We start from the raw sequence: 26022 nt of genomic DNA on the forward strand, positions 1-26022 counted from the left end.
CCACAGGAAAGTAAGGCGGCTCTGGGCCAGCCTGAGCTGAGGGAAGGAGTCCCTGCAGGGCTTGGGGCTGTGGTGGGACACTACTGCCCCCCCCCCCCATGCTGCAGAGCTGGGGGCTGGTTTTTGAGTCTGGGAGCTGGTGACAGGGGCTGGGGACCTTTTTCATCCTCATTGTCAACCTGGTGGAAATTGTCTCTTCACCCACAAAAAAAGACCCTACTGAATACTTTGAAAAGGTGGGTGGTTGGACTCGTTATTTAAACAAACAGAGGATAATCTGGACAGGAGTGACAGGGTAGCAGGGGCTGTGGAGGACAGTGTTCCTCAGTGGCAGAAAGATCAGACACCAATATTGTCCCCCTCCAGTATCACCACTATCCACTTGGGGAAACTGAAGCTAAGCCAATATGGAAGGGATGTGGCCAAAGCTATGCTGTGATTGAGACACTGTGAGATCAAGGGCCCTGACTCCCTCCCAGTGTGAGGCTTTCCTCAGTCAAGAATTTTAGACACTTCCCAGCTTGGGAGGCTGAAGCAGGAGGATCAAAAGTTTGAGGCCAGCCTCAGCAAATCAGTGAGGGCCCAAGCAACTTAGCAAGACCTTGTCTCAAAATAAATTTTTTTTTAAAAAAGGGCTGGGGATGTAGCTTAGTAGTTAAGCACACCTAGGTTCAATCCCTGGTACCCGGAAAAATTTAGACACTTTGAAATATAAAAAATACATCTAAAAATATAATTTTTGTTAAAAAAGAAAAGCCCCAGTGTACCCATTGTTTCCAACAGTCACACAACAGATGTGCTGTTTGCCAAGGATGGAGTTAAAAATAGAATATCCCCTTCACATTTGCATGACACTTTTTAATTCACAAAGGACTTTGAAACGCATCGATATTTCTTATCGCTGTGTGTGTCCTAATAGCCACACTCCAGAGGAGGAGCTTACGTTCAGAGAGTTAAAGTGGCTTTACTCTGTCCCGAAGTGCTGGTGGGCTTTAACCTGGACGGACCTGCTTCACGTCCAGGAGCCTTCCAGTGCCTCCCAGTTACCAGGTGCTCACATGGAAGCCAGGGAGCAGAGAGGACAGGAAGGGGAGCCCACAGTCCCCCCAGTAACCTAAGGACCCCCCACTAGGCTCTGCTGTTTCAAAGTGCAGAGCACAGCCAACACTCCACTGTGGAGACCAAGCCTCCAGCCCACGCACCTTTGGAGGGGCCTTCAATATCCAGCTCTAGCACCAGGATGCTGCAGCCCACTGGATGGGCCTTTTGCTTGGGATGAACAGGGGACCCCCTTCCATGCACTTGGACACTTTAGGGAATAGCCTGGGCTGGCAGGTAGTAGGCCCAGATTTCAGTGACCCTCTAAATGATGAAGTTTGAATATCCTTTGAGGCCCAGGTTGTTGTTGCTTCCTACAGGAAGCCTTCCTGGATACCTTAGCCAGAATGAATCACAACTTCTGTTCTGTTTCTCAATCCATTTGCCCTTTACTACCACCCTAATGTCTTCTTTGGATCCAAGAATCACCTTCAGTACATGGAGTTCCCAGAGCACAGAGGCCTGGACTGGTCCTACTGTGTAGCTCTGAATGGAGTCAAGCTACTCCGAATGCTGAATGAAATGGATTGATCAAAATAAAGTCCATCACCAGTATGTGGGTCTACAAGTAAAAAGATCCCCAAGTCAGAGATGGAGTGTCATTTTTCTCTAAGTGCAGTGTGTATAGTCCATGAGGAATCCGAGAACTTTGGGGCTGGGGGACACAGTTACTTTCTGCCACAACCAACTCTTCAATCATGCATCCCAACTCCAAAGCTGCTCTGAGTAGCTCCAGGAAAAGTGTGTTCTGACAGTTGGTTGGAATGAATCCAGCTTAGTCTGGATGCACAAGAACCTCGTGAGTTTATTAAGCATCCATCACAGATACGTGAGCTGGATTTTCTTGAGAATACTATTCAGTGTCATCCCAACTGAATGTGGAACCTGGGATCTGGAGGGTTAGGCCACGAGCTGGGGACTTCTGGTAACTCAAAGAAACCCTTCATGTTTCCAGGCTGAGTATCTACCAGTGGTCAAATGGGTGCAGAGAAAAGGCACTAAGAAAAAACAAAGAACTTTCTTCTCTTCCCAAGCCAGCTTTAGTTTGGTCTGGGTTATAACTACCAGTAATTTTTTTGGCTCCTTCCTTTTTAAGTTTTTTACTCCTTGTTCTTTTGATGTGAGCCAATATTAGTGCTTTATTTATTGTATGCCGGGGAGGTCTGTCAAGGTCTGGGGTGGGGTCAAGGGGTGCCAAGCCCTCTGGAGACCATTCACCCTGAGTCCCTCTTCACAAGTGGCACCTGCACTGTGGTCCCTGCAGCAGATCTAGCACCTTCTCTCCTCTGTGCTATACTGGCTTCCTCTGCTGGGATCGAGGGCTCCTAGCACAGACCCCAGCACAGTTCTTCCAGCATGAATGTCTTGACTGGTTTCTGTTCTGATTCTAACTGGGGCTAGCTCAAGCGACATCTGTTGGGCACTCTTAGTCCTTACTCAGTCAGCATGTGTGTTGGAAGCAGGGCCCTGTGCTGGAACTGGCAGGGGCTACAGGAGTCTGTCCATCTCAGACTGTCAGTCTTGCTTCTTGCCCTTGAGGAGGCACTGCAGACTCAACAGCAGGGAAGGCAAGATGGGGTCTCAAATGACCCACAGTCTGGCTAGAGAATGTCGTGATAGACCCGGGGCTGGGGAATCAAGGGACAATGGGGAATGCCCTCAGTGGGACAATTGACCCAGAAAGTCTTCCTGGAGGAGGTGCTATTTAAGCTGAGTTTTGACAAGTTGGGAATTAAACATGCGGAGGGAAAGAAGGTAGCATTTCAGATGAAAGGAGCAGTGGGTGAAGAGGGCCACGTGGAGGACGGACCATGCATGGGGAACGCAGGTCATGTGGACGCCTGGCACCTGGCACATGGCAGGGGATGGTGACTGGGAAGGTCCATGGCAGCAGACCTGAAGGGCCCCCACTGCCCGCCATGAGCCTCCCTGGGTGTTGGTCCTGATGAGTGCGCCGCCTGTGGGCACTCCCTGCTGGGCTTGCAAATGCGCTAGGAGCCAGCATGCCCCGCGCGCCGGGGTCTCCCTTACTCCGCCCCGCCCCCACAAAAAATCGGTGTTATCCTGCACCCTGCGCATCTGCAGGGACCTTTTGCATATTGTCCTGCCTACTGTTTTCTTAGATGCTAGCAGGAGGGGACAGAATTTGGGAATAAGACCACAACAAAACAGTGGATTGACATTGGACCAGAACTGATGAAAATAGTCCATAGCATAGCCACGGGTCTCCAATGGAAATACCGAGACGGGCCAGGCAGTCCATAGGAAGAAGGGAAGTCAACTTCGCAGCCAGGACAACACATAGAAGTTGCCTGGTCTATGACTAATGACACTAATGTGCCTTCAAAACTCTGGACAGTCCATCAATCTGTGTCAATGGGCATCACGTGACCCAGAGGCCCCAGTTCTTGCCTCTGATGGACTGTCAGCTGGTGGATTTGGGGGTGCTCTGTGGCCCAGGGCGGGTGTTGTCATGCAGCAGTGAGCTCACTGAAGGATCCCTGCATTTGGGTTTTTATCGGTAGAGACAAAAGGAAGTGGACATAACAGCTTCTTAACTGGGGACAAAACCGAGGCCCAGAAAGGTCACTCAACTGCCTCAGAGCTGGTCACTGACAGAGCCTCACTGGGCTCAGCCCTGGTCTCCACCCCATATTCCTGTGACCTACCCAGTGCGACCGATCAGCTACAAAATCTGTGACTTTCCCAGAGAAATGGAAGTGAGAGGCATTCTGCATTCTCTCCCTCACGCTCGCCCTCTCTCTCGGTTTTTCTCTTCCCTGTTTTTCTGAAGGCCTTCATGGCTGGCCTGAGCTGGCGCGAGAAGAGGTTTTTCCCAGCGATGGATCGATAGGCCGAGTGCTGGTCTGTCGGGTTGACAGGGCTGACCTTTACTGAGCTCAGGTTTTCGTCTCCCTGTTGGGAGCCCAGGAAGGTCTTGCCGTGGAGATAGGGAGGGTAAACGGCCCTGGCCTGCGAGGGGCCGGGCTGTGGGCCTTCCTGTCTGCAGCGAAGACAGGAGGGGAAGCCTCCTGCAGGTCATGTGTGTGAATCTCGTCCATGCACGCCACTTTCACAGATGAGAAAAACTGAGGCTTGGTGAGAATTGCTCAAGGTCATTGAGAGAGCCCCAGAATCCAGAGTGTAGGTGTATGTTCTGCATATGTATACCCGTATATGTCTGAGTCCTGCCTATATGCATATTATAGATAAGAGGTTAAATAATGTAATGGTATGTGGATATATATATATATAATATATATATATATATTATATATATATATATATATTAGTTAAATATACCTGTTGTGAAAGGTCATGGTTTTGATCAACCGAGCCATAGACAGTTTGGTGCAGCCACGCCCCAGGTACCCGCTGACCCCTGAGCCTCCGCACGCTGGGCACTTCTAGAGAACCACAGGGAGAAGCTGAAGAAATCTCGTGGCCCTGTTCAACTCTTTCCATCCTCCTCCTCCTCCTCCTCCACAAAGAGTTTTCTCTCCAAGCCCAGTTTGACTCCTTTAGAAATAGAACTTGGCCGTGAAGTCACTTTGAAAGACTTTCCGTATGTTAATTACAGCAGGCCAAGGTCTCGAGCAGAGGTGGGAGCCCACCATCTGCAGATGGGGTCGGCCCCCAGCGCGCTCTGCAAATCCCCATCATCTGGCAGGTGTCGTTTTGGGTTAATTAAGAGCTACACTGAGCCCGTTTACCTGTCACTTCTGAGAATTTTAGGAAACTTTGACTTTCTTGCCATCTCTGAGCTTTGAGCGAAGGGGAAACTGAAAATACCTCTGATACTGGTGAAGCTCCCGCTCCTGGAATCTCCAGGCAGCCAAATTCGGCACAGTTTATCACGGCCCCCTTGAAACTTTTTATTTTCATCAGTAATTTCTAGTTATCTCATTGGTTTTTGTAGTCAGCTCTTCTGTAATGGGAAGACAGTGCTGTTTGAGGGAACCCCATATTTATCCCAGGTTTCTTAAGCCTCTGCTTTCCTTCTTAGTCTTCGAGGAAAGAACATACATTCCTCCAGCTTTCTGCTTAGTGGCTCTGTGGTGGGAGGTTGGGGTGGGTTTCAATTGTCCAGTCAGATTCTCAGCAGTCAGGGTCTGGGCAGCAATGCCGACCTCAGAGCTCTGTGTGCTTGGGAAGATCCCCAGAGTTGGGCTCTCAGTTGGTTAGATGTCCCTCCTCCTCATCACCAGACAACTTTCTCTCTTGGGAGTGATGCTAATGTGTTGTAACTTGGTAGGGTTTGCTTTACCCGGGTATCATGCATTTGTCAAAACACCATAGTACCTTGAAGATCTGTGCATTTCATTATGTGTAAATTTTATATCCAAAGAGAAAAATTTGTTCATTAAACAAATAATGAACTTCAGCTAATGATATGCATGCTGAAGTACTTAAGGGAAAATGTACTGATATTTGCAATTTACTTAGAAATGCAAAAACGATAAGATAAATGGAAAGCTAGAAGGGTGGAGAGACATATGAGAAGCCAAGCAAAACCTGATGGCAGAACGAGGTGGTGGGCACACAGATGTCCCTCTGACGTTCCTTCAGCATTGCTGTCCTGAGGAGTGGGGGTGGGGACTCTCTCCTCTGCTGAGCTTCATTTCTCTACCATCAATGAAAAGAAGGTTCAAATGCTGCTTGCAGTGCTCCTTAAAGATCATCTGTAACCATGAAGTCACTTGGTCTTCTCCACAAGCTGAAGAAATTGGGACTTCCCTTCCCTCCATTTTACAGATGAGGAAACTGAAGCTTGAGAGGTAAATCCACATGCCCGAGGCCATACAAGCCATAAGCAGCGGAGCCTGGCCTAAAGCCAGTGTGACTCCAGAGGCCATTTTCTGTCTTCTCCTCCAGGTCGAGCAGCTCTGGACAAGTTGGGGCTGGAACACAACCTGGATGTGACCCTGAAAGGATACCAGCTCTCTATTCTCAGTCCTGTTCACAGTAGCCAAGGAATCCCATTAGGGACCATTTGCTCTGACTTTGCTCATGCGGTGGCCTCTTCTGGCCCCACCACTCCTTTCCCTTCTTCAAACAATACCAAGAGCTGCTGCCATTCCCTGTACCTAGATAAGATTGATTCAAACCCTCATTTGCTACCTCATGGAAAAGTCTGATGTCCTCCTCGAGATTTTTGCAACACTTCAAGGTGGAAGCTCACCTCTGGTTCAGGCTTCTTGGGCTCCATGATCTATACTGTTCTCTAATTAAATTCTTTCATCCCAACCCTGCTGGTCACCCCCACACAGCACCCAACCACTTCCTCTGATTTTCATGTGGGGAGAAAACACCAATTCCAGCCTTGGAGTGTTGGCTTAGTCTGTTTTCTGTTGTTATAACAAAATACTTGAGAATGATTAATTCATAAAGAAGAGAAGTGTATTTTGGCTCACAGTCTGTAGGCTGGGAAGTTCTAGGGCACAGCAGTGATGTCTGGCCAGGACATCATAACATGGCAGAAGGCAAAAAGTCACTTTATAATAGTACATTTTCCTGAGAAAGGCATTAACCCCTTTTAACAACCTAATCACCTCTTAAAGACCCTCACCTCTCACAGAACTACAATGGCAAACGATTTTTGACTTGAGTTTTGGAGGGGACAAACTATTCAAACCATAGCAAGTGTGTGGCAGGCTTTGTGAATCTATGGGAGGTGGGCAGGAGGTAAGTTAAACTCCCAATCAGACTATTGAAGATGGGCACTTGAACCTTCCCTTCTTAAACATCTCCCCCTGCCCAACATGGGTTATATGCATCTTTAGTTGCCACAATTCAGTTCCTTCCATTTTCTTATGCATAGCACTGAGCTCTTTCCTCCTTTACTCCTGTACCCAGAGCTTGGTTGCCTTTTGCATATCTAAGAATGCAGCAAAAAGGAATTTTAGAGCTTGATCCAGTTTTTAGAGGAGGTCCTTTCCTTTCCTCCACCTTCTCCAGTCTCCTTGGCATGGGGAGAAGGTAGGTTTGTTGTTCCAGGAACATTGTATCATTTGTCTCTCACCAATCCTGTGATAGAAGTGCTTGTCTCAGTCCATTTCCTGCTGCTATGACTGAATAACACAGACTGGGACCTTATAAACAATAAAGGTTGATTTAGCTCACAGTTCTCAAGGCTAGAAATGTTGAGATTGGGTGGTGGTACCTGATGAAGTCCTTACTGATGGGGACTTTATCAAGTCCCAAAATGACGATGAACATCATGTGATAAGACAGAACCTCAGTTCTTAAAAAGCTATAGACCCATTGAATTAGGATCCCACCCTTATGATCTCATTTAACCTTAATTATATCCCCAAAGTCTAAAATATCTATAAATACCACATTTTGATTAAGTGTGTGCCTCTTAATACCTTATAATGCAGATTCAGTTTCAACTTGAGTTTTGATGGGGACATTCAGACTAAAGGCTCAAATTCAAGATGAGGAGACTCAGCCCAGAGAGGTTCAATCACTTGCCCAAGGTCACACAGTCAGTGAGTAGAGGGGCTCCTGTGCCGCATCTGTCCTGTGTGTACCCACTTTCTTTCTGAGGAGGGCCCAGATGGAGGCCACTGCCCACTGAGTGACAGCCCCTAGGCACAAGCTGGCACCCCAAGCAGGCCTCACAGAAGTTTTCCTACTAATGTATAAAGAGCATGTTTCCAGTTTAAGGGATCAGCATTTTTGAGAAATGCCCACAGCGTGGATCAGTTAGCAGAAGGAGCTCAGGGGCCCACATGCTGGGCAGTATCTCTGCCCTTTACGCTGGAAGACATCTTTAGAAACAGCATTTATAGTGTGATCTTTGTCTTGGGCCTCCTGGCTGCATCTCTGGAGGTCCCAGTAAAAGTCAGAAGCAGGAACTTGCATTTTCTGTCCTGTGACTATCAGTCTCGCTCTTGAGGAAGATTTTGTGCCTATGGATGGTACAAATATGTCACCTCCCAGGCTGCGTCCCTCGCCCGTGCTGGGGCAGCAGGACCACAGATGGATCCCCTGGGGCCCCAGGCTTACTCCTGTGGCCTGTCCACCAGCTGCTGTCACTCCCTGGCCGTAGCTTGGGCTGGTCGCAGCCCCGATGGGAGGGAGTCCTAACACCCTGCCCCATCCTGGCTGTGCTCTGCAGCAGGAGCTTCGACGGACAGGAGGCTGGGCCCCTCGGGTTAGGCCCCGACCACCCAGCCCAGACCTCTGTTTGGCCTGCCTGGTTCCCTCTGCTCTCAAAGTCCTACCCATCCTTCAAGGCCAGGCTCACTGCTCCCCTCCACCCACAGGTGTCCTAGGCCTCTAGCTGGTCAAACCTCACTTTTCCAAACAGCTTTTGTGAGGTTTCAGCAGAGCAGGTGAGGGCCCCTCAGCGGATGGCAGTGAGTTCAGGCAGGGGAATGAAGTAAAGGACTGAACCCGCTGCGCCTCAGGGACCCAGGAGCAGGTGGGGCCCGGAGCAGCGTGAGGGCCAGGAGGAGCAGCCCTTGCAGCCCAGGAGGTGACAGAGTAGAATCAGGCTCGGCAGACAAGAAGGACCTTTAGACAGGGCTTGGACAAATCTCATGTAAAATCAAGAGCTTTACATGAGATTCTGGATGCAAGGAGGTCTTGGGGACTGATCCAGGCTCATTATCATCATGGGTGGCATTTGCTGAGCCTTCACTGTGTGCCAAGTATTCTGTGTGTCAGTTCATGCGGCCTCGACAAAAACTACAACCAATCAATTGTCGTATTTCATAGAGGAGGAAACTGAGGCACAGAGAGGTTGAGTGGCCTATTGGGGGTCACAGAGCTAGGAAGAGGCAGACCCAGGATTTGAACCTATGCAGTCTGGCTCCAGAGCCTTTGCTCCCAGCCTCTGTGCTAAACTGAGGCCCATGGGGTCCAGTGGTAACCCGTGGGCTTGAACCTGGGTGGTCTGCTGCTTCCCTGTCAGCGTTGTGGCTTGGGTAGGCTAAGAATGTAGACAGCTTCCTTGGAGATTAAGGACCCGGCCTCCTCATATTTCATGGGGCAAGGGCTCCCTATACTTAGTCAGCTTCCTATGTGGCACTTGAGATAATCAGGCACCACGTCAGATCCTCAGCAGGTGGTTGGACCAGCCCCAGGTCAGCCTCATACCCTGAGATGTCAAGCTCCCCTCACCTAGAGTACACCAGGCTCCCAGGCCATCTCACAGGGCAGGGGTCCCAGGCCGAGGGTACCAATCCCACCCCGACTCTTAGCACCCTTGCAGGGGGTGGAGACTGGTGGGTTCATTTGCTCCACCCAGGGGCAGAATGTATGGTGGACAATGGAGTCAGAGAAATTGGTTTGAATCCTGGCACACAGCAGGTACTCAATACAGCCCTGCCTATGGAGACTAATAACGGAAGTAGTACTGGCTGTCACCTGAGTTAGAGAGATCTGTTCTGGTAGCACGTCTCTGGTTGACCTAGGAGTTCCCATTTTTCACCCACCCATCCATCCATTCATTCCTTCATTCATTCATTCAACAAATAGTTATCCATGCCTGCTAGATCCCAGGCAGGCCTTGTGCTGGAGGGTGGGATAGAGACACGAGCAGACAAAACTCTGCTCCCCAAGGAGCCTACAGGTAATTAACAAGGTAAGCAAGATAAACAAGGCAGATTGGAGTGGGATGCTTTCTATGGAGAAAAATAGAGCAGAAGAGAGGAATGGGTGGTCAGGGAAGGCCTCAGGAGGGTCTCACCTGAAGGAAACCCGGAAGAAGGAGAGGAGGGAACCACAGGGACATCTGTAACAGGGGAAGCCAGGAAGTTACCAGGGGTCCTTTGGGCACCTTCTGGAGGGTGACATGCATACATGTGGAGGGAGGAGTCACAGGGACCTGCAGGGCCAGACACCCATGCCCCAGAGGATGACCATTCAGGGCAGGGCAAATCTGGGGCTGGGGCGGATGCCAAAGCCTGGGTCTGCCTGGGGAGAGGCAGGAGAGAGACTTCCCAGGGAAGAGGCATCCCAGAGCCTCGGTACTAATACTATACGGGCAGCAGGGGAATGGGTGGAGGAGGGAGGTGATCCTGAGTTAGGCACATCCTCCAGAGGAGCTGGGAGCTGTTTATGACCCCGGCGTGGGCCTCCAGGAGCCAATGGCACTTCGGGGGTAGGTAACAGGTACACAACAAACACAGTCCAGTCCAGTGGGCCTGAGACTTGCACTTCTGGGGGCTGGAAATCAGGGAGGCTTCCTGGAAGAAGCCATCTTGGACTGGGCCTGGCAGTAGGAAATATGTTGCTAAACGGATGGCCTTTGCCACGGCAGCCTAGGCACAGTGCTGTCAGGAAGTGCCTCTGACAGGGCAGCGCCATAGGCACCCAGAGCCAGAGGGCAGAGCGGCTGTCCCTTCTCCAGGCTGCTCTGCATCTCTGCTCCCCCACCCTGCCCCTGAGGAGGAGGAGGAGGAGGAGGAGGAGGAGGAGGCGGCTCCATGGTGTGATGGATATGCTGAGGCTGGGCTGCTGCGGCCCAGCACTGTCACCATGCTCTCCCTCCGTACGCCGGAACCTGACACCCTGACCACTGAGGCATAAAAAACAGAGAATTGGAAGGCTCAGCCTGTCAGGCTGGGAGTGGCCCCCAGAGAGGCCTGAGGAGGAGCGCACGTGTGTGTGTGTGTGTGTGTGTGTGTGTGTGTGTGTGTGTGTGTACGCGCTCTGCTGTGTTGCCTTGAAGGTGGGAAGAGGCTGGCTGGGCCCAGAGGTGGGGAGGGCTGGCCCCTCAACCTAGCCTCGCTGTTGGGCCCCTACCTGGCCAAGCCTCGTGGGCCCCACATTTGGGCTTAAGCCACAGGAGAGAACATGGCTCTTGGTCCTGAGTTCTGGTTGGCCCCTTCTGGAGACTCTTGCCCTTTGGCTTCTACAGACCTCTATGGGGGTGTTGTGGAGCCATGCTTGGGCTGCCAGTGTCCTCATGGGGCTGTGTAATGCCTGTCATATCCAGGGAGACAGGCGCCTGTGCTCTGCACCCAGAAAACCACTCAACAACTGGTTTTCCATGCCCTGCTCCAGGGCCTCTGCTGGGCACCCTCTGCCAGGCACAGAGGCACCCAATGAAGAGTTAGGGCCCAAGCCTGACCCCTGGGGACCTTGACCACCAGTAGGACAGGCGGGCCCTGGCAGCTGCAAGAGTGAGGTAGCAAGGGTGTGCAGGACGGGATTCAGGCTCCTGCCTCTGACCTGGCTGCTGGTAGGATGCCCTCCTGGGCTACTGTGTACCCCAAAAAGAGCCAGATGCAGGTACACTGCTCTTTGAGCCAGTGGGCCAGGATGAGCCATCCTCGGGGTGTCCCATGCTATCCCCCATCCTGGCACACCTCAAAATACCTGCCTGAACATACCCAGAGCCACCGAACATAGCCAGCTGCCCCTCGGTGCCTAGAAGACAGACTCCATCTGCATCCACAATCTGAGGGACTGGGTCTATGTCTATCTCTCCAACCTCAGGAAGCTCCACATGCAGCCACCCCTGGAGTCACAGTGCAGAGACCAGACTACAGCTGAGGTCATGGGTGGTGCAGAACCACTGGAGGGTCCTGGAGTGGCCTCAGCCAGGTCTGAGAGCCTGACACTCCAGGGCTTTGTGCTTGGGCAGGTGTACCAAGGCCTTTTTGTGAGTCCCTCAGACTTATAAGATGGGTTAGTGTTCCCCCAGAAACACCTGGCCCTTGGTGGCTCCATGGTGCCAACTTGAGAGAACGTTTTTCACTCCCAGGGATACAAAGGGCTTTAGGAGGAGATAACAGTGATGAGGCTGGCTGCTCACTTAATGAGGCTGTGGGCCCGTCCTGCCTTGATTGGTTATGAAAAGTACCTAAAGCTTACACAGGAGGCAAATGGCACCAGCACTCGGGCTGGCTGGGACTCAGAGCCTTTTCTAAACCTGATTTGACACCTGGTTCCTGTTTCTCTCTCCTCCTCCACCTGCAGGGAGTGAGTTCTCCGGGAGTCCCTATAGCCATCCTCAGTATTCCTCGTACAACGACTCCTGGAGGTTCCCCAACCCGGGGCTGCTTGGTGAGTACTGGCAGAGGCTGGTGGGGTCCTTGGGCCATGGGCTGCTGCATCTGAGCCTCCTCGTTGGGCCAGGGTCCCTGGATATCCTGAGACCTAGTCACCAAGGTGGGGTGGGTAGCTTGCCCCATGCAATGGAATACTTGGGTTGTCATAGGGCCCTTAAGGCAATAAATATCACTCTTCTCATGCTCTCCTTCCTCCCCAAGGAGTTTTGGGGGGTTAGGGGAAATGTCACAGAAGGAGAAGAGAGTAAAAAAGACATTGAGGGAGAAAGAAGGTAGGAAAAAGTCCCTGCCTATGAGGAATTTGTATTTCTTAAAAGCCATTAAAATATGATGAGAACTCTCTAAGTAAGAGGTAGTAAAGACATGGATCGATCAGTGGTGGCTTCCTGGAGAGCCGTCTTGGTAAGGCCCATTGATTGATCGGTGATGTCTGCCATGGATGGCAGTAGTGCCAGCTCCTTTGGAAACTGGCTGCCCTGTGGCTGAAGGTCTGCCAGGCAGAGCTCAGCTGGTACCCAACTCCTGCCCAAGCCTCCAATTGGCAGATTGTCCATGGCCAGTGCCAGTCTGATTTGTGAACATCATCAATGTATTTGGGTTCCCCTAAGACCAAGCAGGACTAACTCGGCCCTCAAAAGTCTAAGAAGAGCCTTTTGTTTTGTTGACATAAACTTACATAAAACCAGCGGGTGAGTGCCAGCTGGAGCTTGAGGAACTTTGAAGCGGGTTACAGATGTCACTTACCACCTGTGGGTGGAGCCAATCTGCCTGCAGGCAGCAACACTGGTCCCTTCCGTAAGGTCGGCTAAGAATTTTCCACTCAGAGGATCACAAGGTCAAACATTGAAGGGCCCTCTGAGACCACTCTGGTCTGTCTGTCCAGCTTTAACAAGGCCTTCTTAAGTGAGAGTCTGTTAATTCCCTGGATCCTTAATTATTTCAGGACTGGGAAACATAGACTTCATCAGAAAAGCAATAACCTGAGGTCTTCAAACTCAAGTTGCCAAGCCATAGGTCTGTGAAGGAGGCCCTGAAGTCTTAGCCTTGACCCCCTCCCAAACCTAGTTTGGTGATTAGGACAGACACACAGCACAGACACCACCTCGCTCTTGCTCCTACCGTTCCATGTCCTTGGGGCCTTGGGCTGCCCAAAGCATTTTGGCATGTCATGCATAACTATGGATGAAATGAGGCACATTGCCAATTAGTGCCGTGGGTCTCTGTGCAGGGGAGATTCCCAGCTTCACAGAAGCCTGTGAGCCTCTTGCTAACTACAGTTTCCCAGAGGACCTGAATCTGCAGATTGACCTCTTCTCAGACTTCTGTTTTGATTGGATCAAAATCATTTCTAAGTATAGTACAAGGGTCTCACTTACCTGATGTTTTTCTCTGAGCTGACCCAATTGTCCATCTCAGGGACCAGGAGGTTTGGGCCAGCTCTGGTCTCCCTGAACAACTTTGGGGGTTGGTGGGTGAGACCTGAACCCAGGAGTCCCTCCTGGAGATCTCCCGCAGACAGAGCCCTGGTCCAGTTCCACTAAGAGACCACAGGGAATGACTCAAAGGAGGCCTAGGCATCGGCCTGGGGCAGTGGCTCCTTCTGATGAGGATGTGACTCCAAGAAGGTCACGTTGACCCAGGGCTTCCTAGGGGGACCAGTGGGGGCTGAGATCCAGCCCACACAGGGCACAAAGCCCTGTCCAGAAGAGGCACCTTTCTCTGACTTTGCATCCTGTAGGTGAGCAGTGGACGTCATTTCTTTGCCTGGACACTCAGGAGGCAGAGAAAGGGGGACAAAACTGCTAAGGCATGTGGCAAAAGGATGGGGGTACAGGTGAGGTGATGTGTGGAGGGTGCACCCTTGGAGCACCTTCAATGCCAGGCTGGGAAGCTGGCAACTGACCACACAGGCAGTTAGCTCTGTGTCCAAGGACAGAGGGGGTGGCTGCACCACCTTAGAGGCTTTTGCTGCTCAATCTAGAGAAAAATTCGGGTCACAGCCCCAGTTGTTAGCCCCTGGTGTGCAGAAAATGAAGGCTCTGTCCCAGCGAGCTCACAGGCAGGGATGAGGGAGCCTCCAGCAGGCTTGTCTGTGCTGGGAGGTGCTCTGGGCCTCTAGGGAGGCCAGAGACAGTGTGGGGAGGAGGAAGAGAAATCAAAACTCCATTCATCTAAGTGAGTACTTGCTAATTGTGTCCAGCTCTGGGAAAAACCCTTCACTTGGGTAATCTCATTTGGTCCTTTCAACAATGCTATGGAGAACATATTATTTCTGTTATACAGATGAGGAGAATGAGACTCAGAAGGGTTGATTAATTCACATGAGGTCACACAGCATGCAAGTGGCAGAACAAGGACTTCTCACTGACTCCAGAGTCTGTGTTCATAGCTAGGATGTGATGCGGCTCTCTGACTCTAACTGACTCAGTCAGAACAACATTACAGCCTGGAAAGAGACCTCATTCCTTTGTAGAAATAGGCCTGAGAGTTTTGAGCACTCGAGGCTTGTGTGTGATGAGGAGAACTGGTCTATTTTTGAAAGCCAGGTTAATGCTCTGTCAGACTTACAGTTGCAAACAACAGAATCTGCTCTGGCTGGTTTAAACAGAAAACAGATGAAGGGACATGAGGGGCTCCAAGAATCTGCAGGAGGACCAGAGAGGCAGGCCTGGACGCACCCAGTCACACCACCAGGGTTGCTCCATTGCAAACATTTCCATGCTGCTGGACGCCCCCACGGCCACTTGCTCTCTGTGGCAGCTTTCCCTGGGTGCCCAGCCTTGAGTATCAGAAGATCTGCCCTGCTCCCAATCAAAGCTGGAAACCTTTGCCACCCACTCCCAACAAATGGAGTTCCCTAGTCCACTTCCTCAAGTTGCTCCCTTTCTATTAAAGGTCACATGCAAGAAGGTCTCTTTCCAGCTCGTAATGTTGTGCCCAAGCAGCAGGGGAAGCTGGGAGGAGGCACTCAGTGAGGCAGGCCTTCTGTGAAAGGAAACACGGGGACTTCAAAGCCTGCGGGGCGGCTACAGGCATGAGCAGTGGCCCCAGAACTGGCCCGAGTCAGGCCTCCACAGTCTGGGAGTTGGTTGGCTCAGGTGTAAAATGAGGCGGGTCATTGTGGCGACCTCTCAGGAGGGCAGTGAACACGATGCTTTTCCTGCATGCCCTCAATCCAGAGTGATGGTTTCTTTGACTGGAGAGTGGAAGGTGTGCCAGGGGCCAGGAGTGTGGAGACCTGTCCCGGGGCCCATGGTGTTCCCACAGACTCCACAGGAGCTGTGGGCACCGGCGAGCCCCTGCACGCACACACACATGCTCACACCCACCCAGCACTTGCTCCCACTAGCACACAACCTGGCACACGCTGTCTACCTCAACTGGCCCGGCTGAGGCCTCTTCACAAACGTGGCCGGAGTGAGGACCCTCAACGCCATCAAATGAAGGCCGACGACACTTTGTGTAGGCTCTGGGGAGAATTTCCCTCCCCGCGGGGGCAGCTGTGACTCAGCATCCCGTCCTGTGGTCCCTCCAGGCTGGCGAGGGCGAGGGGGCAGCGGAGGCGGGTGGGGTGGCCAGGGCTGGCGGAGAGAAAGGGCGGCCTCAGTCAATTAGGATTAGAATAGGAGCGCCCTGGCCGCTGTAAAGGGATTAGAGAGGGAGCCAGCCCGGAATGACTGTGTCAGGAGGTAAATTGATGATAATGTGAATTAGAGAGGAAAAATGACAGAAGAAAGGACAAGTTTATTCTAGATGGAGGTCTAATGGGCACCAGGAAGACAGAGCACTTTGTGAGGTGATGTTTTCATTTTTCACGGTAAATGCAAACTCTCACGCAAGGCGCTCTGGATAGTCTGGCCAATACCAGGCCCTGGGAGGGAGGTGAGCCAGCGCTAGGGGCCAGAGGTGGCCAGCTGGGGAGCTGGAGGATGGGCCAGGAATCTGCCGGGAGCCTTTCCATCCATTTTCTGTCCCTTGCCACCTCTTCATGAGGCAGCCTCTGTGGTTTTTCTGCCCTTGTGCATGCCCAGGTCTGCAGGGGAGGCTCTGCTCACACACACGCCCCTCTCCCCTAGGTTTGTCCTCAGGCAGATGCGGGGCTGGCACTGCAGCTACTCTGCAAGAGGCTGTCCTGATGCTATCTCCATCCCACAAAAGAAGGAGCAGAGGAAGGTGGATAGGTATCTGCATCAGGTCTCCAGCTAGGCAGAGGGAAATGGGTCTCTGGGAGTTCTTAGGCATGGGATTGGTGTGTATTGCCTCCCAGGCTGGTTCCACTCTTGTCCTGTGGCTGGAGGCCATGCTACCTCCTTGGGGGGCAGAGGAGAAAAGAGTGTGTCTGCTAGAGGAGGTGAGTTTGGAGGGGAGGCAGTGCATGCTAAAGTACCCTCTTAAGCCACTGCCTTTGGTTACATACTAGCTCTATGACTTTCTTAAAACCTCTCCAAACCTCATTTTCCTCATCTATAAAATGAGTATGATAATAGTTCCTACCTGATAGAATTGTTGTAGAAATCAAGAGTTAACAGATATGGCTGGGCATGGTGGTGCACACCTGTTATCCCAGTGGCTCCGGAGGCTGAGGCAGGAGGAGCACAAGTTCAAAGCCAGCCTCAGCAATTTAGTGAGGCCCTAAGCAACTCAGCGAGACCCTGTCTCTAAATAAAATATAAAAAGGACTAGGGATGTGGCTCAGTGGTTAAGTGCCCCTGAGTTCAATCCCTGGTACAAAGTTTAGAAAAGTGACCGTCAAAGGCACTCTTCATATTCTTATTTCATGGTTACAATAGCCCCACTGTGAACCTCTATTACAAATGAAGAACCAAGTCACATGTTCAAGGTCTTACAGTTAAGATGTGATAGAGCCTCATTGGCAAACCACAGGTCTCAGCCCCCAGTTATGGTATCCAGGAGAATCCCTGGATTGGTTTGGATTGCAGTGGGTGAGATTTCAGAATAAATAAGGGTTGCCTCACCCGGGAGATTAAGAGGCTTGCTAGGGCTGGGGTTGTGGCTCAGTGGTAGAGCACTTGCCTAGCATATGTGGGGCACTGGGTTTGATCCTCAGCACCACATATAAATAAGTAAAATAAATAAATAAAGTAAATGTATTGTGTCCATCTATAACTAAAATTAAATAAGTAAATAAATAAATAAAGAGGTTTGCTAGTCCCACCATAGCAGATACATGGTCTATGACTCACTGACAAGGTCCAGAAGCTTAAATAAACCCATCCCTTTGGCACAGACCTTGTACTGCATTATAATGGAAGGAGTCCTGAGCTGGGGGCAGATGGCCTGAGTCCCAGGCCAGGAGCTGGCACTAAGAGACTCTGTGGCTTTCTTTGGGCATGTGATTTTGTTTGGTGAATGTCAGTTTCCTCACCTATAAAAAAAGGAGATTGGCCTAGTCTCTCTAACTTTGTTGTTATGAGACCAGCTGGTGCCCTGGGTCCCCAGCTCCTCTTACCCCTGGGGAGGAGGCGCAGACCAGAGCAGAGCTTCTGGAAGCCACATGCAGACCACAGAGCTAAAGAAAGCAGCCCAGAGGCAGTGGGAGGAACATAGCATGAGGTGAGGGCCCCCGTTGCTCCGTCCTGATGTCACAGGAAGGAGCCTGCACCTGCCCTTCACACACATCCCCCGTCACCTCTGTCCTCCAAGCCCAGCTCTAACCCACTTCCCCAGGAAGCTGACTGGCCAGAACAGACTGTTTCCCTAGTGCTTTTCTTAGAGCTCAAATCCCCTTCCTGACTCAACATCAGACTGTGTCAGGTTGATGGCTGCCATTTTCTTCCAGTCCTGCACCCAACGAGGTCAGGAAAGGAGCGGTGGAGTAAGTTAGTGAGTGACTGAATGGATAAGTGGGCAGCAGGGTGGCTGGGGGGTTCTTCACTACTGTTTGCTTACTCAGGGCTGTTGTTTTTTTTATCCCAAAACCCCAGCTGAGCTGGGTCAGACTCCAGGCTGGGATCTGGGGACAGACACCGAGAGGGTCAGAACCCAGCCCCTGTCTTTATAGGACTCTCCACCCTGGGATGGGGGAAGTGCACAAAGATGTAGTTGTAGCTGTGGCCCAGGCGTTGGGGAGTTTGAATGCAGGGCAAGGGGCCTTCCCAGAGGAGAGAGCGGGACCCTGGGACTTGAAGGAGGCATAGAAGTTTAACAGACAGTAAAGGGTGAGAGTACAGGTCAGTTGTTCCAAGCAAGAGTTCACCATGGGAAAAGGGACAGAGGCCTGAGAGTCTGATCAAGTGGGTTAACTACCTGTCCTGGGTTTAAGTGAGATGATACATGTGAAGGACAGAGGAAATGCTCAGCCAGCTAGAGTTGCCGCTCACATTATGGTATACTTGGGACCACTGCAGAGAGTTCATTTCCTCTGGAGTGTGGCATGTGAGTGTGGGCCGCAGGGATGGTCACTGGGGGAGGTAAGTCCAGAGAGGCCGGCAGGGGCTAGACCACAAAGCCCCAGATGAAGACTGAATGCTTTTCATCTTCTCGGTCAGAGTTCGGCAAACGTTTTCTACAATGGAGCAGATAATACATATTTTAGGCTTTGTGGGTCACGGGGCCTTTGTTGCAATTACTCAGTTCTTCCAGAGCAGCAGGAAAGCCGCCATAGATGGTGGGAAGACAAATGGGCAAGACCGTTCTGGTAGCACGTCACTTACTATAGCAGGTGGCTGAGGCCCAGGTTTAGAGTCAAGGGCTCCAGCAGGCTGAGCCCAGCCCTCGGTGGCAAGGAGACTTGAGATCTTGGGGGTAGTTATTGACCCTGGTCAGACTTGCAGTTCAGTAAACAGCTCAGGACAGAGATCTTGGTGAGAGGGAACCGTGACTTGAGCTGGGTGAAGGGACGGAAGGGACAGAGATGGGGAGACTGGTGAACAGGGGACCCCAGGTCCAACCTCAGTGCCCTCTCTCATCTCTTCCAGGCTCCCCTTACTATTACAGCGCGGCTGCTCGAGGAGCCGCCCCACCTGCAGCCGCCACTGCCTATGACCGTCACTGACCCTCGGAGACAGGCGGGCGCCAAGCACTTATGACACATATCACTGAGAGAGATAGCCTCCCAGCCTCCCCACCAAGACAACCAGAGGGGCCCAACAAGACCGTCCCCCAGCCAGCCCCCACTCACCCAAGTCTCCCTCCCTCCCCTTTTCCTGCCAGGGACGCAGGTTCTATGGTAGGCCTGTTGGACTTCCGGACCTTCATCCGATTCAAGTGTCAGTCAGCGAGCTTCTCCCAGTGGTAACCAGATTTCTGCAAACCAATAGACTTTACCAGACAACTGCAGCCCAGCCCAACCTGCCAGTCCCCCAGCTGTCTGACCATCTGTGCATCTTATTCACCGCAGGTCTGGGAAGGAGAGCTAGCTTGTTTCTTCAACAGCCCCCATGTATATACCTTCTTGCTTTTCTGTGGGCCTCAAGGTCCAAATGAGCAGACTTCCCATCCCATGATGAGCCCATAGTGTCACAGGACATTTTCAGCCTGACTGCACAGAGTGTCTCCTCCGCCTTGAGTGCTCCTATCAGGTGGGCTTGAAGCTGTCCTGAGACCAAGGATGTCCACCAAAGGGCCCCCGGCCCCTGCTCGTTCCTACTGCTCTAGTGTCTTCACTAGGAGTCTCACTGGGCTGGTTGGGCTGCAAGCTTCCCCCTGACGTCTCCCTGAGGAATACACTTTAGGGAGGTGCCCTGGGGCCACCGCAGTGTGAGCAGCTCTTTTCCAGATCTGAGGACTCAAAGAGAACAGACTGGGAGAGCCTTCAGCTGCTGTTCTAAAGTAAGAGGTCATCCAAGTGTCGATCATGTCATGGACTTTGAATGTCAGGGCTGGGTGGGATCGGAGGTCAGCTGATCTAGGCCAGGGAGGGGCCTGAGGCTCTCCTGACCCCCTCAGATGCTGGAACCGCTGAATGGAATTGGAATGTTTTCTGAGTCACACCCAGGCTCGAATCACTTTGGACACCTGCCATGGCCACCTCACCCACCCACCCTCCAGGATCCCAGCAAGTGGATTCTGGGCAAGCCTGTTCCAGTGATAGAGACAACGGTTAGTAACAAGGACTTTCCCAGCACCACGGACCACAGCATCTACAGCAGTCGGCCAGAACCTCTGAGCCTCCTCTCCAAGCAGCACCTCCCTGACCTCCTGGAGCTGAGCATGCGGCTGGGTCCGGAGGCACTGGGGTAGGGAACAGATGCCTGACTCCTTACAGTGTAGGCCTACCTGTTGATACAAGGATGGTCAGAGCTGTGGCCAAGGCCATGAGAGCTCAGAGAGGGAGCTTGGGGAATTTATTGGGGGCCAGGCTGGTCAGAGGAAGTCAGCTGGGAAGACATGGGAGACAGAGAAAGGCCTCCTGAGGGAGGGACGGAACCAGCAGGGGTGAACTGGGTGTGACCCGGGACTGGTTTTGAGATGGGGGCACCAGGTGCTGCCATCTCTTCACCTGGAACCTCAATTCCTTGCACAGTCCCTCTCGTCAACTTACAATAGCCAGGGTGCCCCTGTCCAAAACCAGGCTGAATCACAGCCATGACAGCAGGCTTGGTCATCTCATATGACAGTCGCTCATGTCCGTATGTCACCAGGTTAGCAGAGAGCTGGGGTAGAAAGAGCCTGGACTTGGGATCATCAGGCCCAGCAGGTCTTGTCCTGGCTACACCTCTGCTTTACTGGAAGTCCTCAAACAAGACCCTTTGCCTCTCTGAGCCTTGGCTAACTTGTTACGGCAGGGTTGCCTGACTGCTTTCTTTTTCTCTTCCTCCCTCCTAGGGTGCTGGGACTGTGATAGGGTCATCTGGGGCCGATCCTCCATTTTTGAGCAAGCATATGGGGGCAGACACCTGAGTCCTGCTAATGTGTGGATCCGCTCTGAGGGTGGGGATTACAAGGGTCTTGAAAAAGACCTAGTCTGGCTACCCTAGGGGAAACTGAAGGCAGCTTAAGGAAACCCAGGACCATGCAGAGAGTCAGAGAAGACCTCCTCTGGCCATCCCCAAGTGTTTTATCCCCTAGACCCCCAGAGACTGGTGGAATAGAAGGGACTGAGGCTCAGTAAAGTGGATTCCCTTGCAGTGACTGGTGGAAGGAGGACTGGGACTTGAGCCCTGGACCCCTAACGCAAGGTGATCCCTGTCATCCCCATCTATCATCTCATATCTCCCAGTGGTAGGAGTTGACAGTGAGGATAGCAAGAGAGGTTTCTGCTCTAAACTGGTGTCTGGGGCCGTTAGAATTGCCAAGGAAGCCCAGGCACCAGGCCAGGGGTGGAGCCCAGTGAGCTCACGGCAGGTACACCTGCCCCTGTGGAACCCTCTGGGCAGAGAAGGAAGGCAGCTGGGGCCAGAGCCCCCTCCAGGAGCTGAGGTGAACTGGCCCCAGCCTCCACCTGCCAGGTAAGGGTGGAGAAGGATGTTACCTGGCTCCTCCCTTTCTCCCTCCCACCCCTCACAGGAAGTGGTGTGGGGGGGTCCTTGGCATAGGCCTCTCGGGCCTCTGCCCCCAGCCACTCCTCTCTTGGAATGATGTGCACCTACATCTTTGGGTCCTTATGGTCTCAGGCTTTGGGAGGAAGTCAGCCCCCACTGAACCAGCTGCTGAAGACCCGTACCATACTTCCTCCGCAGAGCCCACCTGGCACCACAGCGGCCCCTGCCCCTGTCCCATTCCTGATCTTGCCCCTGTAATGGGCTCCCTCTAAGTTCTTCCTCTCTCACCTGAGGCCTTGCTGGTCCTCAGGCTGGATCTGTATTTATTAGACAACCCCACGACTCCTGGCAGAAGCACAAGAGCACACAGATGCACACGGAAGTTCACACACACACCTGCTCCCATGGATTCACAGCTCCCAGGCTACCTAGCGGAACGGCCCGGGGGCTTGGAGAGAACAGTCTCAAAGGACACAGGTGGTTGAATAGATGCCAGAGAATTCTGAATGGAAATCCTGAGTCCAGGGCCTCACCAGCATCACAGCAGGGGCCTGGGGCCTTCCTCCATGGGCCCTGAGCTGTGTGTTCCAGTCTGACTTTTTGAATGAGGACATTTCATACCATTCCTCTAACTCCAACCTGGAGAAATTTGATAACATATCAAACCCACCATCCCATTCCCAAGGCGTGCTGGTTCGGGTTAGTGCTTTCCTACCTACGTTGTACGGTGCTTTGCAATCCTTGACCGATGCCCACTTTGGATGGGGAGATTGACATTTGGGGCTCACCAGGTAAGACAGAGATGAAATGAATTCTCTGATACCTGGGCCCCATTCTTTCCCTCAGAGTTGTGCTCCTGTTGTGGGACTATATGACTTGAAGACTCCTGTCTCTTAATCCTCCAGACCCCCCCAGACCCACGATGAGGAAAGAGCAGGGCCTGAGGTTGGCCTGTGAAAGGGCCCTGGGGTTAGTGGACTTGTCAGTCTCACTTGATTCCATTAACACTGAAACCTGTAGTCTTCGCCCAGACTCACACCAGTGCTTCTGAGATTTCATCCAGGCTCCTCCCCTGCTGCACCTTGAGGCTCAGAGTGGTCAGACCTCCAAGGCCACTCTATGATGCGTGGTAGGCCCAGCTCCAACTCTCAGGGTGCAGGGCACTAGTGTCATATGCTGTCCCCTTATTCCTCTTTGCTCATTTTGATTTGGGGCAAACTGTGACAATATGCAGGAGTGCCTGAGCTAGGACCTCAGGATTCCCACAAGCCCAAAAAACACAGATGGCAATCTCAAGGGCCCTGAACTAACTGCTTTCCCAGCCAGACAGGTGATGTGTCCACCCCCCAGACAGGGTAAGAGGCAGCATGGTGTGGTGGGGCCCAAGACACCCAGGAGCGTGTTTGCCTGCTGAGTGGCATTCGAAGGTAGAAACTTGTAAAACACTCTGTCAACCACGAGAAAAGTATATCTGTGATCCAAATCTGACCCACTGGCCCTCAGCTTGTGACCCCCATCTTTGTTGAATGCCCCCTTTCTTCCTCACCTCCTTGTCCTTCATCATACATTTGGAGGAGGTGGGAGCCCAGAGAAGTGAGAGGTGTGCTTTGGGTCATCTAGCAAGTGGGTGACAGAAGCAGGCAAAGCCACCCTTCCGGCCACATCCTGGGCTCTTGCTTTGAAAAGAATGAATTTATTCATTTAGTTCTCTTGGCCTGCTCTTGCAGGGTGGGGTGGATGGCAGAGGCCGTGGTTCAGTTGTTAAGGGGAAGCAAATGCTGCCGGGCCTTTCACACGTACAGGGAAGAACCCCGACTGTGGCCACAGGGCACTGATGGGTCAAATCCCCTCATGAAGAGTCACACCCCAGAGTGATTGCCTGCCTCTGGAGCCTTGGCTCCAGCCACCCCCTTGTGGACCACATTTCTGCAGGAGTTTAGCTCCAAGGCATGGGGAGCAAATCTGAAAAACAAAGCCCGCTCTCCCTACAGATACCTGGAAGTGATTATGTTTGAGACACAGCGTCCCAAGAGGGTAGAGAAAAACCCAGGCCCTTGGATAGGCCAGGTCCAGGTAGAGTGGGCTGCCCCCATAGGACTCTGGGCTAGACCAACTCCACAGCAGCCCTGCCGAGAGGCTGGCACTACAGCCCTGGCCTTGCCACCCACCTGGAGCCTGCCTGTGATGGTTTCTACGCACACACATTGGTGTTCCTGGTGAATATATTCCTTTAGTTCTTTTGGCCTTGGAGAGGTCTGAGGCAAGTGCATTTCTTAAAAGATAACAAAATACATGATTGGAAAGTTAGACAGTCAGGCCGCGACTCCTAGCCTGCAGTCTGCCCCACCTCTGGTGGCCCCTTCAGCCCCTTGTCCCCGGACCTCAGGATTCCCTCTTGCATATTCATGGGGGAGCCACAGTGTTGATAAGCACTCCCCCACTGTCAGCTCAGGCAGCCAGGTCCCCAGAGGTGGCTGCAGAGGATGGCAGTGAGTCCCTTAGCCTGGGAGCAGCAGGCTCCAGTCTTCCTTTCATTCTCTGGTAATTCCTCAGCACCAAGGGGGGCCCCATTCCTGGACTCCCTGAGTATTGAAGGGGATCTAGGATCATGTCACTGCCATTTGAGACCTTCAGTTCAGGGGATCCGTTTAGCTCATCTCCAAGTTGGAGGTATGTCTACATATTCTTTTGCCCACATCTTAGACCCCTGAGCAGCACAAGAAGAAAACATAGCTCTGCTGTCTGTACCACGAGTATCTCAATGGATGCTCTAGAGGCGTTGGCTCAGGGTGGGCTCTTGGCCTGTGGCGGGAGAGACAGAGGGCCAGCTCTGCCCTTCAGCTTTTTGGGCTCTGAGCAGAGCACCGGGAGGGAAGCAGATAAAACAGCAGAGTGGAGGGCTCGGCAGTTCTATGTCCTGCTCTGTGACTCAGACCAGACTGAGGGAGGCCATGTTGCAGATTCACCTGCCCCAGCGAGGGTCCACCGACCCTGTGGCTACGGCTTTTGGGCCACCCTTGTCCCCCAAATTACCATGCTTATGGTCACATTCCTCATCTTCTCCAATAGCACCATTAAGAACAAGTGATTTTGGATGATGGATTTTTGATTTACAAACGGTGCATTTTCCTTGGAGTGGAACAGAAAGGAAACCATTTAATGGCTCCCTTATTTTCAAGCATGAATACATTTTAATGAAACTATTTTATTGTATTTGAGGAAATGGAGAGTTGAACATTCCAACCAATCAATAGCCAATTAATTGCTATCAAGCTAAAAAGAAAATAAATAAATCCCGAGTCTATTTTAAACACCCTGCCAAGTTCAGAGCCTCGGAATCTGGCCTTCTGTCCGTGGTGTGCGCACCGGAGCGTGTGCACGGGCGCACGCACGCACCCCGAGACCTCATACGTACTTGAAACTCAGAAAAAGTGCTGAGTCTCCTCATGCCAAGTCTTGCCTGCTCTCCTTGCCTTTGGTCACAGAAGGTGAGCAGACCTGGCAGCAGCCTGTTCTGGGGCTCAGGAAGAGGCAGACCTGTCCCCTGGCCCCAAGTCACCAGCACAGTGTGGGGGAGTGGGCAGTGAGGGCCTGGCATTGCTGGGGCCACACTTCTCGGTCCCCACTGTTGGGCCTCCCGTGTAGGGCTGAGGATGGGATTCCCACTCTGGTTTGGCCCTGAGTCCTGCTGGAAGATGCTGCCCTGGTTTTCCACCCTCGAGTGGCCTTTGGACATTGAGTATTTGTAGAAATGCAGATTACATTGCAAATGGAACTCTCTGCCAGGAAGACACATGGATTTTGCTTTTCATTCTTTGAGACAGTTGACTTTGTCTTAGGGACAAATCTTCCAGCATCAAAGAAATACATATCTACTGTATCCGCCAAAGTTTGTGATGCCTGCATAGACGCTTACTTATTAAAAAAAAAAAAAATACAAAAAAAACAACAAAAAAATTGAATTGCCTTTGAAAGTCGGAGATGATCTTTCTCCAACAGATTGAAAAAAAAATGCTTCCTAAAAATGTGTATGTTTTGTATTCTTTTTTTCTAGTAGAAAAATAACTGACTTGAAATATTGGTGGTTTTTTCCTTTCTTAGTGACGTGTGTTGCTTTTGTGTGTAATGATATTTGAATGTAATTACAGCAGTGCCAATTTGCCAAAGATGTTGGACATATTTTTCTTTTGTTGGGCGAAGGGCAGGGGCTGGGGGTGGGACTTGGGAGGCAACTGGGGTGGGGTATTGTTTTAATTTTTTAACTTTTTTTTTCTTGTCAAACCTGGAATTTGTGCTTTTATTTTAAGTTAAATGGTTGACTGCAACACCTTTATTTTAGATTAGTTGGAAAAACATGCAATAAGATTGGCGTAGTTTCAATATTTGTGTGTCTTTTCATGAGTGACTGTTACTTGTGAAGAATTGATTTTATGTAACCTTTATGTGAGATA

The 26022-nt window shown here is 51.7% G+C and overlaps 1 protein-coding gene across 1 annotated transcript in view; it reads left to right on the forward strand.

Annotated features, from left to right (window-relative positions):
* Pax5 (paired box 5) overlaps window positions 1–25758 on the forward strand; it is a 184550-nt gene extending 158792 nt beyond the window's left edge. Inside the window, exons 9-10 of the mRNA XM_047525710.1 lie at window positions 12037–12123; window positions 19067–25758. Coding sequence (XP_047381666.1) covers window positions 12037–12123; window positions 19067–19143 — 164 coding nt within the window. The 3' untranslated portion in view covers window positions 19144–25758. The remainder of the gene's footprint in view (window positions 1–12036; window positions 12124–19066) is intronic.
* Window positions 25759–26022: the final 264 nt, after the last annotated feature.

This window comes from Sciurus carolinensis, chromosome 14, assembly GCF_902686445.1.
Source record: "Sciurus carolinensis chromosome 14, mSciCar1.2, whole genome shotgun sequence".
NCBI classification, from domain to species: domain Eukaryota; kingdom Metazoa; phylum Chordata; class Mammalia; order Rodentia; family Sciuridae; genus Sciurus; species Sciurus carolinensis.